This window comes from Cryptomeria japonica, chromosome 8, assembly GCF_030272615.1.
Source record: "Cryptomeria japonica chromosome 8, Sugi_1.0, whole genome shotgun sequence".
NCBI classification, from domain to species: Eukaryota; Viridiplantae; Streptophyta; class Pinopsida; order Cupressales; family Cupressaceae; genus Cryptomeria; species Cryptomeria japonica.
Window position 1 is genome coordinate 172,325,778 of NC_081412.1, and position 13,458 is coordinate 172,339,235.

General features: G+C 37.4%; 1 protein-coding gene across 2 annotated transcripts in view; it reads right to left on the reverse strand.

The window, feature by feature from the left end:
* Positions 1-13,458, reverse strand: part of LOC131050625 (ribose-phosphate pyrophosphokinase 1) — a 146,732-nt gene that overhangs the window by 61,834 nt on the left and 71,440 nt on the right. For both annotated transcript variants that reach the window (XM_057984825.2, XM_057984824.2), the window contains exons 4-5: positions 11,289-11,432; positions 10,947-11,114 (exon numbers count right to left, since the gene is read on the reverse strand). In XM_057984825.2, the coding sequence (XP_057840808.1) occupies positions 10,947-11,114; positions 11,289-11,432 (312 nt within the window). The remainder of the gene's footprint in view (positions 1-10,946; positions 11,115-11,288; positions 11,433-13,458) is intronic.

The following is a 13,458-nucleotide window of genomic DNA, read 5'->3' on the forward strand; positions in this document are numbered from 1 at the left end:
CCTTATCAAGGAGGCGTGTTTATTTGAGTGTGTGGGGCGAGCAAACCTTAAGTGCCGTGGTGATGGGCCTAGCCCTATATAAAGGGGGCGGATTCCAATGTTGCCTAAGGCAATAGGAATCCGCTGGCCCTAATTACAACCAACAAACGCAGCATTTTTTGTGTCTGCAGTGGCCTTGCAAAATCAAACAACGCTTTTTCTAAGAAGCGTTTCTTTCCAAAGGCAGGAATTTTCATTTTTTATTGATTATTTTTAGCATCTCCTTCTGCATGATGAACCACGGCAGCACCTGTAGAATCATCACCACCTTTCTGACTGGAGCAAATATGATTCACTAAGGCAGAAACCACACAAGAAAACAAACACTATCATATGTGTAGCATCACGTAGCATGCTAGTTACCACACCTCCATGCATTTTGATTTCCATCTTTAACTTTCTCAATATGAGTTCTGAAATTGTTGTGAATCTGCATTTGTGGAGTGAATGATACGGTGAAAATAAACACAGCAGTTATGAAACTGGCACCACTTATTACTCGGGCAATACTTCCTTTTGTAATCTTCAACATGTGCAACAATTTCATAAGTTTAGAATCTGCTAGGTTACTGAAAAAGCTGTTTCAGATCTAAAATATCAAGATCCCATAAGTAGTGATCACCAAACTCATCAATATCTTCTTTCATTTTCTCCTTGGTTAAGTCTGAAAGCTTAAGGAAGTATTTTACTTGTAACCGCAGGAGAGATTTTTGTTTACAACAATCAATGACCCAAGAATAATGAATGGCATGCCCATGCTCCACCATTATTTTGTGAAAATTCTCCAGTGAATATTCACGAGGAAAATTTACCAAACAGAACAACAAATTCTTAAAGATCAATGTCTCCCTTTTAACATCAGATACATCAATCATTAGCATATGGGATGGTACAACAGCAAGCATCCTCTTTTCTTCCCTTGAAGTGCCTTTGATATGTTTTGGCTTCTGTTGACCCAAAACTGTATAGTGATCAGCTTTCTGCATGGTCCCGATACTTGACTGTTATAACAGTCCTATATGACTGCAGTTAACCATTTCCTCCTTGGTTGCACTATGTCTCTCTGGATTCCTTCAAAATGAAGGATTTATGATGCCTTAGCTAGGTTCAATGATTGGATTAGAGATCATTGCTCTGTATAAGACCTCAGTGCTTCATACTTGCTGCTCTTTGGGACATCCAAAGCTTCATAGTACAGACTTGTTAGTTTATGCATCTTTTCTTTTAACGTTTGACGTTCATGGGAATCTTTAACTCTGGGTGTAAGAAACCAGTCCATGAATACCAACCAGCTGTCTGCTGCTACACCTATTGCATTGCATTGTCTTTTGTTGAACAATCTTTTATAATCACGATATCTCTGCTAAGGCACCTGCACTTATCTATAATAGCATATTGCGCTCAACCCTTGTGGGGGCCACATTTTAACCCACATGCTGAAATCTAATGAACATAAGTACACCTACATCTGCACATAACAAACACATTAGATAAAAATGGGCATATGATAAGTGTGTTTGATAATTCTTACTTTTCTGGACATCCATGACAGGATAGCTGTTATGATGAATGTGAAGATCAGATTGTATGTTTATAGATGCGTGTATAAGTAGTGTTTGATGACCCGGCATTGTTCTAACAACAATCTCTCTTTCAGGTGCAGGCACGTGGAACAGCAATAGAGCAATAGCTCGATGCAAGGCAAGCAGGACAACTAAAGATGATGCAAGGGAGCTCAAGTTGGACTTGTTGTTCAGGCAATGACGACTCACCCTTCACTTCTTATGCATTTTCTTTTCATAGCACCTATGAATGTATCATGTTTTCTTCATGTGCATGATAATGGTTAGTCTCACGGCTTGTGTGAGACATAGTTCATTTACATTGTCAATCAAGATTACTTTTTCTTCTCAAAATTATTGCACTCTCTCCTGTGTCATATGCATCTGTATGAATGCAATCTGCAATCTAATAGTGTATTTCTTTTTTATTTTTCTTTGTGCACTTGGAATGCAATATAGCAGAAGTAATATGCATCTTTGTTTCATTTTCTAAAACAAACATAACTTAACCTATTTTAAGCTAGAAGCAAAAAAGGTAACATTTTTTGCAACATCTGCTATATGTTTGCCTGCTAAACATCCTGGCCAGCTGCCTTAGACTATTCATTGGGCACAGAGTCATTGTAACTTTTCTGAAAACTAAAAAACACATCACAACACTGCAAAACTCTCTCTTTTCCTCTCAAAACCTGCCCTAACCTATTGAGTACAGGTGTGTGGTTTATGGCATTGATCTTGACACCTTACTGTCATGAATTCTACATGTGTAATTGATAGATTAGGACAGGGCAACAACAAAACTCCTCTTCTGAAACACATCACCTGCACTACATGACTCGGTCCTATGCTACTGTAAACTCTTGAGGTTCATTAAATATGTGTGTATGGTTCATGACAGTGATCCTATGGACTTACTGTTATGAATGATAGATATTTATTTGCTGAATTCCAAGAGGTTAACAACAAAAACACCTTAAGCAAACTACTGTAATCTATTATTGTTTATGAAGCAGACATGAATGATGTGTGATGATGAATTCATCACTGTTTCATATGATGGGTGCCTACTTCAAAGAACTGTAGTACCTTTCAGCAATTACAGACCTTCGCAAAACCAAAAACTAGAAACAACTAGCTAACTTGTGCACGAAGCTCTTAGGAAAAAGAAAACTGCATCTAATCTATAGTGCAACAACACTTATTTGACATCAAAACCTACTTAGTATATACAGGCTGTTGATCATACCTCAAAAGCAATGCTTGAGGTCAATCCCATTGACTGGGATTGGCTCCATATTGCCATCCAACTTGGAGAGATGGAAAGCGTTGTGTTGTTTACATTCAAAAATGATGTAAGGCCCGCTCCAAAATGCATCGAATTTGGAATGCTTTCCAAGCCTTCTTTTAAGAGTGTCTCATTTCAACACTATGTCTCCTTCTTGGAAATTTCTTGGGGACGCCCTTTTGTCGAAAGACCTCTTCATTTGAGCCTGATGTTGCTCTATCTTCCTCATAGCATCATTCCTAGTTTCCTCTAGCTTAAACAAATGAGCTAATCTCACCGTTAAAGGGCCTTCTTCTATTGTGTCCAGCTGACTGGCTAAGTCAAGTGTTGGAAGATCAAATGAGATAGGAAGCCTTGCTTCCTTACCATACACCAGCATGAAAGGTGACTGTCCCGTGGACCTTTTCGGAGTGATCCCATCAGCCCATAAGGCTGATTTCAACTGAGTATGCCAGATCCTCTGGTTACCTTCCATAGTCCTCTTGATGATCCTGATCAAATTCTTATTGGTAGATTTCGCCTGGCCATTGCCTTGCGGATAGTAATTGGAGGATGTATTCAAATAAATCCCCTTCTTGACAGCCCAATCAAATATTTTAAAACCAACAAAAGTGAGGCCATTATCTGAAATGATAGAATTAGGGACTCCAAATCTGGCAATCAGATCTTTATAAAAGTTCAAAACAGAAAACTCAGTGGCTTTTTTAAATGCCACTGCTTCAGTCCATTTCGTGAAATAGTCTGTGGGTGTAAGTACCCACTTATGGCTAGCACCGGATGGAGGGTTTATCACCACAATAAAGTCCAAACCCCACTTCATGAAGGGTTGTTCAACCCAAATTGGCTGCAAAAGGTAGAGCTGCCAACCTTTATTTTCCAGCAAACAAGGCGCATTCTTTGCACCTTTGTATCCATAAGTGTGCATCCTTAAAAAGGTTGGGCCAATAATAGCCACCTCTCATCACCTTAAGAGTTGTTGCTCTTGGTGAGAAGTGACCTCCAGCTGACCCCTCATGGAAATCATGCAGCACTTTTTCAACTTGGTTAGGCCCAATACATCTCAACAATATGCCATTAAAATCTTTACGGAACAAGACACCATTAAGAAGTGCATAAGATATGGACTGTAGTCTGAAATACCTTCTTTTAGCTCTGTCCAAAACCTTAGGACACTCACCAGTTTGCAGAAAATGAATCATTTCCTGCACCCAATCAGCACTAGGGGCAAAAACATCCGCCTATTCCTCACCTTGCAATGTTAGAGCAGCCTCTTGCTGATGTTCTGTACTACTGTTAACACCATCAACAAGTTGTTCACACAACCCTTTGCCCCTAACCAGCTTGGTAACCCGGATCTTGACATCATATTCCATTACTTTGGTTACCCAGCTAGCTCTCTTATCATTGAGATCCTTACTCAACAGAAACTCCTTCACACTCGAATGAGCAACCATTAGATTAACCCTATTGTTCGACAACATGTGTTTAAATTTTTTTAAACTCCTTACAACAATAAGCACGTTTCTCAACAAAAGTGTACCTTAGCTCATAATCCTTTAATGCTTGGCTGAAAAAGGCTAAAGGCTGCTCCGAGCCCTCATCATTCTGTTGTACTAACATAGCAGAAACAGAATCAATATTACCATAGGCATACAAAGTGAAATCCTTAGAAAAATCAGGATTCAGAAGGGTAGGAGCAGCAGCCAATGATTCTTTAATCAGCTTGAAGCTCCTTTTTCCCTCCTTAGTCCAACTGTAAGACACGTTCTTCTTCAAAATAGCAATTAAAGGATTTAACAAATCTACAATATCAGGGATAAACCTCCTAACAAAATTGATCCTTCCAATGAAACTTTGCAGACCTTTCTTGTGTGCTGGTAAAGGAACGGCCAAAATGGCACTTATTCTCTCTGGATCAATAGTAATACCGTGTTTTGAGACCACGTAGCCAAGCAATCTGCCCTCATGTACAACAAACACACACTTTTTGGGATTAAGTGATATCCCAAATTCTCTGCATCTCTCGAGAATCTGCCTCAAGTGGTTTAGATGAACTTTAGCTTCCTTGGAAAAAACTGTGATGTCATCAAGGTATACTAAGACAATCTTATACATTAAGCTTTGAAAAGCCATATCCATGGCTTTTTGAAAGGTTGCCCCAGCATTAGACAAGCCGAATGGCATCTTTTTGTATGCCATAGTTCCCCATTTTGTAGTGAAGGCTGTTTTAAATTGATCTTCCTCCTTAACTAATATCTGGTTGTAACCAGAAGAACCATCCAGTAAGGAAAACCTCTCAGATCCTGAAACAACTTGGAGGATCTACTCCATGGAAGGCAAAGGGTGACGGTCTTTCAATGAGGTCACGAAAATCTACGCAAAGTCTAATCTCTCCATTCTTCTTCCTAACTGGCACTAGGTTGGAAACCCATGAGGTATGCTTTATGGGAAAGATGATACTACTCTCAATCAGCTTGTTCAATTGGAAAAGACTACTTCATGAGTCATCATTTAGGAGCGAACTTGAACTTCGGGAGTTGCAAGAGTGGATCAAAGTTTGAACTTCATGAGTTTGCCTTTAGGAGTGAACTTGATGATTCCACCCTTTGGAGAGAACTTGAACTTCGGGAGTTATCATCTAGGAGCGAACTTCATGACTTTACTTCTTGGAGCGAATTTTATCAATGAACATGCACGATGCAATCTTACATGAGCGAAGTTGAGTGAGAGATGAAGGATGATCACCTTGAGTAGATGCAATGCCAAAGGAACTTCATGAGCTGCCGGTTTGAAGCGATTTTACTACTTCATGAGTTGTAGGATGGGAGTGAACTTCAGATTCAAGAGTTTTGGAGCGAAATCATTACTTCAAGAGATGCACTTCTCAAGCGAACTTCACAAATTGCCTTATGAGAGCGAATTTGAACTTCACAAGTTGGTGGATAGCAGCAAGACTCATGAATAGAAAAGAATGGAGCAGATTATACCTTCAAGCCTTCACTGATAAAATGAGAATCAAAGGAATGAAACAAATTTAAAGAATATCAACTTCATGATCTCTCAACTTGGAGCGAAAAACTTACTTCATGAATTGAAGGATTGGAGCGAAGTTCTTACTTGGGGAGTTGAAGGAATGGAGCGAAGTTCTTGCTTCATGAGTTAGTGTTTTGGAGCGAATTTCATGTTGGAGTGTTTTCGAGCGAACTTCATGTTTCCACCTCTTGGAGCGAAGTTGAACTTCATGACTTAATGCTTTGAAGAGAATTTAACAACTTCATGACTTGCCTTTTGGGAGCGATTTTTTTTTTAACTTCATAAGTTGTGTAATTGGAGCGAAATTCAGATTTAAAGCTACTTCATGAGTTAAGGAATTGGAGCGAACTTCATGACCCAAGGATTTGGAGCGAATTTCATGTTTAAAGAACCTTAATGAGTTCAATGATTGGAGCAAACTTCATGTTGGAGTGTTTTGGAGCGAACTTCAGGTTGGAGAGTTTTGGAGCCGATTTCATGACAAGCAAGCTCAGCAAAGCAAGGTGATTGAGATAAGACTTCATGTGCATACCCCTTAGATCGAAATTTACAACTTCATGAGTTGCTGTTTTGGAGCGAAATTTACAACTTCATGAGTTGCTGTTTTAGAGCGAAATTTACAACTTCATGAGTTGCTGTTTTTGAGCAAATTTTGCAACTTCATGAGTTGCCATTTTGGAGCGATTTTATAACTTCATGAGTTCAAGGATTGGAGCGAATTTTCTACAAGGGTAAACTTCATGATTTAGAAGATTGGAGCGAATTTCATGAATAAGCAAGGTCATTGAAACAAATTACAAGTGCACACCATCTAGAGCAATCTTCACCTTCAAGCCTACACAAGCAAATCTCAACTTCATGAACTTCACAAGTTCAACATGCAAGAGTAAACTTCATGATTTGACCTACATGAGCAAACTTCACAATTTGAAGGGTATGAGCGAAGTTCAAGAAAATGAAGAAGATTAAGGTGAGGGAAACTTAATGAACAAGAAGGAAGGGATACACTTCAAGAGCTCCTCTCCAAGAGTGAAAAAACAGCTTCAAGTGTTGTTTCATGATGGTGAATCCTTTTTACATGCTTTAACTAAGCCTAAATATCAAGTATATCTGATACTCACCTGTTTGTTTTGCAGAAAATGAAGAAAGAAATAAGGAGATCACACAAGAAACGTTCAATGACATGAAGAGAGTCACAAGAGGAGTTTCGAGTTTCGAAGGAGAAAGACAATGGTGACATCAGAAGTACATCAATACCTCAAAACTAAGGTCTACACCTTGCACATCTATGATTGAAGCCCTCAAGAACATACTTTCAGAAGAGTTAATCAAAGTTAGAAGATCATTGTCATCATCGCTGAAGCTGAATAATGTTGAGTATCAAGAGATATTCCTTCATGATGATCTGTCAAACCTACAAAGTGCGAGTTGAGGTGGCATCCCAGTCACCACTCACCAATTAAAGGGTCCACATCAACATGTCTCAATTCAATGTACCTGACTCACCTGTGATAGCACAAACTTCGAGGCACCTACCCTTGCTATCTATTGGTCATACCAATGTGTTGTAATTATTTCATTGGTCGAACTGTGTTTGTTGTAACAAACCCTAATTGGGGTTTTCATTGTAAAATCTCAACCATTGATTTCAAATGGATCTAAGCCATTGAATTGTATTGAGCTCTCTATAAAAACCTCAAAGTCTCTCATTTGTAAAGGTTAATAGCTATTAGTGAATAGTTGGTGAATAGTTAGCTAATAGTGAGTAGAATAATGAATAGCAATTAGAATAGAAGTAGATTAGGAGAAGGAAGAATTGTTGGTATGACTTGTAAATGAGATACTCTTTCATTGAATTTATGGTGAAATTTATTATTTCAATAAGCCTCATGGTTCTACTTCTCAATTTATTTTTATGTTGATTAGATTGAATGGAAGAAGTTGTTGAATGTATTTATGTGGAATCCGTTCAATCCATACCACTAGCCTCTTGCTGATTGTAAGTGTGCCTTGCGTGGTCAACTGGAATGACATGAGCTAAACCTCGAATCGTCCTACATTCATTGCTTATGCATTAACTTGAATGGTGATCAATGTTTGGCGGTATTGGTTCGAGCATCTTTGAAACGTCCTTAGAAGATTGCACTGAGCTTGTGTCAAATAATTCAAGTTGATGGTGAGATCTAGCTCGGTAGGGTTCCACCTAGTCATTTATCTATCTTCTTACATTCTAAGGCCTAGGATACACTCTCTTAAACCCTACCTCTTTTGCTCTTTTTCTTTAATCTTCCAACCAAGTAGATAGGACCTAAGTTCCAGCAAATCAAACATTCAGGCATTCGAATGTAAGTCCCCTTGTGATTCTAGCATAATCACATCAAACTAATGAACTTATCCACACGTAGTGACCCTACATTCATGAACCTTGGAGTCTTAAGTGATCCTTAAGCCACTCTTCAACATTTGAGAAACTTTGTTCAAGAGAGGATAGGATACTAATGGTATTTTATTCCGTGTTCGCATGTGCCTAAAAAACACATCAACAGGAACAAGCCACACGAGCAAATCAAACAACTGTTAAATGCCAACTTCATCCATGATCAGGTAATTAGAAGGTGGAAACATATGTTTTTGTCAAAAGCAAAAGACTTAAGAATATTGTTAACTAAACTATTAGGAGGGATGAGAATGTTCAAAGGCATAGCTTGAAATAAAAGCAGCAACCATATAATCAAAAAGATATGAGTTATAACTAACATATAATAAGAATGGTTATAGTTATTGGAGTAATGTTTACTTGCACAAAGGTAGCGATTCAATGTGAGAAGCCAGCGATTTTAAGTGGAAGGGAATGCAATTTGTTTACGAGAATTAATAACAACAAAGGGGTGTGAGTTTTATAAACAAAGAAATGTGATTCATGGTCTCAAAGTGAAGAGATACAAGTCAAGATTAATGATAAATCAGTAGAAAAAGTGTCAAAGCGGCATTAAATAAACTTTGATTTGTTTTGAATAAGGGTGGCTCTTTGAAAACAATCCACACCTCCTGTGAAGGGGTATGCTGAGGATATAAATGATATATGAAAAACATTTGAGAAGGGCATGGGTATGCTGGGAACGAATAAGATAGTATGTATAAAATATATACAACAGACTGAAGACTAATTTATAAGAAGATCATATGTCAATAGTGATAGAAGTGGTGCATTAAAATAAAAGAATATATTTAGGAGTGTGTGTACGAAAAATATATCAGATATACACCAAGGCAGATATATATAGAAATATTACAACATATCTAAAGAGAGGACACACGAAGAGTTCATGGCAGGCTATTGAGAGAGAGAAAGTATGATCACATTGTAGCGGAACTGTGATCAGATTTATAGCAGTTTCAAAGGTGATATAAAGCATTTTATTGTGAAGAGAATCGTGTGGCAGACTTATAGTTACTTCATAGCATTTGAAGATCAAGTTGAAAGGGAGAACTATAGCATAAGTTGTGAGGAATCTATTATTACTATAACCTGAAAGCTCAGTTGAGCAGCAGTAATTTATAACATTGAGGATACAAATCAGAGGAAATTATAAAGATAAGTTATATCTTCCAAACTAGTCTTAGAATATTAAGTTAAATATCATAGTGAAATGTCTTCAGAATTGATAAAATTATATTTATAAATGTATTAATGTATTATAATTCTTACCTTAAGTTGGAATTGTCATCTCAGGTCTAATCCCGAAAGGGGACATTACACCCTAGCCTTGTGAGTGGAATTGTGTTCTAGGTAGTGGAGCAGCAATTTTGGGACCCTCACTTTATTTTGGTGCCACAATTGGAAAGAAAAGAAACAAAACATGAGTTTGGATTGTAGATGGTTGGCTTTCAATACATAGTTTTGCAAGTTGAAAATGAGAAGAGGAGTTCTTCAATTGTTTGCAGATTATGGGAGCTCAAACTTAGTTCATAGGGTGTTGAAGATTGTGCATTTGGTTTTGGCAGGTTGTGTCAATGTTGGGTTGTTTCTTTAAGGGTTGAAAGTGGGTTTTACAAGGGTAAACTCTACCGAAATTTCCCTATATTCTATGTAACCAGCCATATGATATTTAAATAATAAAATCAGCAATCTCTTTGTTTCCCTCTTGTTATGTTTATTGAAATCCAATGCATATGTATTTCCTTAAACAAATCAGATTTGAAACTCAGTTTATTATTTATTTCATGGTTTGTTGAAAGTACTTAAACCTAGAGTTTATTCGGTAGAGTTGCAAGGATAACATTGTCATTCATTCAGCTCCCTATCCTTGACTGCATCAATGTGTTTTTTGTTGAGGATTGGATAACATTGAAAATGACGTGCACATGGGATAGGTAATACAAGGGAGTGGCAAACTTGGACCATTATTGACTGGGATTGTCCAGTTAATCCGGACATTTGCAAGGAAATCTATGAGTGAGAATTTAAATAATTGTTGAAAGAGGAAGATGACTTCTTTGATGAAGAGAAAGATGAGGTGTAGTGCAGTTGGGGGTGGGGCTATATTAAACTGTCAAGCATGAAAAGATTGAGGAGGCTCCTCAATGCTCTCAGGTAGCAATGGAGGTGGTTTGGATTCAAAATTTAATTGCAATTTTAGAGCAGATCTGCAAAGATTTATCTCAATATGTGGAAAGGCTTCAGGTGGTCTGCTGGGAAAGAGGCTGGGTGTTTGTAGCACCATAATACATGTTTGAAATGGAGAGGTTAATCAATTTTGCATGTCTGAAAAAGAATATAGCAGTTTATGTCCCCAAAAAAGGATAGATACCATGAAATCGCAATTTTCGCTGCTGTCTTATTTCAAGGATGCCTCAGGATTGGACATGCTGTCCTTGTCACATTTCTGGTAGATAGGGTACAACTGACCCTCAAATTTCACAATGACCAAAAAAACAGAGAAAAAGGCAAGGGAGATATCAAGATTTGGAGAGGTTAACAAAATGAATACAAGGAAAAGGATTGAAATGTGCTCAAAATTTAATACCTCTGAAACATTGTGACTCTGCCTTCTCTTATCAACAATTGCAAGAGGAGCATCTGATAACTTCTTTGCAAATGCACGTGCTCGAGCAACACCACCTACATCTGGAGATACAACTACTAGATCCTTTGAAGAAATAATTTTGCTAGCAAGATAATCAAGGATCACCGGCTGCAATGAAAAGGTATTTGCATGTAAGCCCAATTACAGAAATAAGGAATCCACAAAGCTCTATCAAACTACAGAAAGAAGATGTCCCTGCGAAGCAAAAAAAGCAAAATAAGCAAGTGGCTTCTTGTAAGCTATTTTAGTTATTGACATGGAAGAGAACAAGCTCAAGCAAACCTGTCCATAGACATGATCAACAGGAATATCAAAGTACCCCATTGATTGACCAGAATGCAAGTCACAAGCTAGAACACGGTTGGCACCAGCTTCAGTGATCAAGTTAGCCACAAGTTTTGCAGCAATAGACTCACGGCCTTGGGTCTGCAAGAACAAATAGAAGTGAACCTTGCTATACATGATATGTGTCTAATCCATATGAAATGCAAATAAAAGTTAATGTTTCATAAGATAAATTACAGAAAGGCAGCTCGAAACAAATACATAGCATAGAAAAGTGCCCATTGCCTACACAGGTAGGATGTTAACAAGCATTGTACTCTCATCAGTATTAAGATCCCCTCAGAAATGATGTGGTTCATAAATTTGAAATAACAAACCAATCACTCAAAACTGTGAATAACTTGAATTTTGAGAGTTAGTGTGTTCTTAACCCCTGTAATATCCCCAACAATTTTTTTCAATTTGTTTCCAGTTACAATCACAACAAGAACCCGTTAAGGTTAGGAAATCAAGATACAATAATGCTGAAGTTGTAACCCTTCCACTTTCTAATCACCAAGTGCCCAATATGGGAAGTGTTGGTTGAAAATTTGTACACTTGGGAAAATATACAAAATTGTGGTTTCAACCACAGCATGTGAGTAAAACTCTCCTAATTAAGGGAAGGCTCCCCCTATCTAACTACAACTTTGAAAATAAAATAGGATGGGACAGCAATCTTTCTTCTTCTTTCAAGAAAAACAATATCATTTTCTCTTCACAGAAAAGGATAGCGATTTGATATAAACAACAGTAACCACTTTCAAAATGAAATGAGAGAAAGGAAATGAAGTTTCCTGAAAGCGCAAAGACTTCCATCACTTCCTTCGGGACAGGACAGCAATATCAAGCTCAAAGACTTGATTATGCGAAGTCCTATCTACCCTTTTCTATATTAATGCTATAAAGAACAAATTATAACAGCTCAAAGACTGGAATATCTTATTCTTTTCTACTTAAAACAATGGGAAGTGGTATAAGCTCAAAGACTTACAGCTATTTCTCACAAAATCTATTCCTAAATTCTCTTAAGAACAAGTGAAAGCACAAAGACTTACAGCTTCTCTCAGCAAAATATTTATTTTAATCTATATTAACCTCAAATGCTTGCAGCACAAAGATTGCAAATCAAATGCGATTAAGCTCTTTAAGAAACACTTGCAAGAAAGATAATATAAAACACAAACTCAAGAATGTAGCACAAAGACTCAAAGCTTGAGCAATTTCCTTCTATTCCTTTCAATTCTTGAATTTACACATGAAAGCTCAAAGACTTCTTTCCTGTAAATTTGGTAGAGTTTTTGCTTGCTTTCCAAAAGATAAAGATTACAATAGACCCTTCAAGTATTTATAGAAAAGGAGCCTTGAGAAAAAGGTGGGAGGATCCTAACTAACTTGAGAGATTCTCTCAACCACCAAGACTTATTCAATAACTAACTAAGACTTCAATAACTAACTAAGACTTATTCCAACTACAGTCCTAATTGAACACAACTTGTAGTTGTTTTACATGTAATTATAAAAGTGCAAGTAATGAGTTAACATGCATTTTACAAACTAAGACTTATTCCAACTACAGTCCTAATTGAACGCAACTTGTAGTTGTTTTACATGTAATTACAAAAGTGCAAGTAATGAGTTAACTTGCATTTTACAAAAAGGCTTTTACATGTAACTTGTCAAAAGAAAAACTACAACTAAAGATTACAAAAGTGGAAAAATACAAATAAGTGTTGAAAAACACTAAAGTTGTAGCACATGAAGACACGAATCCTTCAAACTTCTGGATGATCATTTGTAGTTCATCGGGATCCGGTTCATGGGTGTTCTTGGCAACAACCATGGTCTTCACAATAGTATCATGACATCGGAGGAGCGCACAGCTATTTTTATTCATGATGGATTGGATTTCATGCAAAAAGATTTGGTGTTTCATCAACATTTGAATTGAAGCGGCCAAGAATTGTTCGCTCCTCCATTCATTATGTATCCTCATCTATAAATCAGCAAGAACTTCTTCTTCTGGAATCAGCTCTCCATCCTGACTTAGTATGTTGCAAGAGGCCTTTTCACAATGAGAGACAATATCTCAGAAAACTTCACCCCGCAATCTTTGTTGCCAGGAATA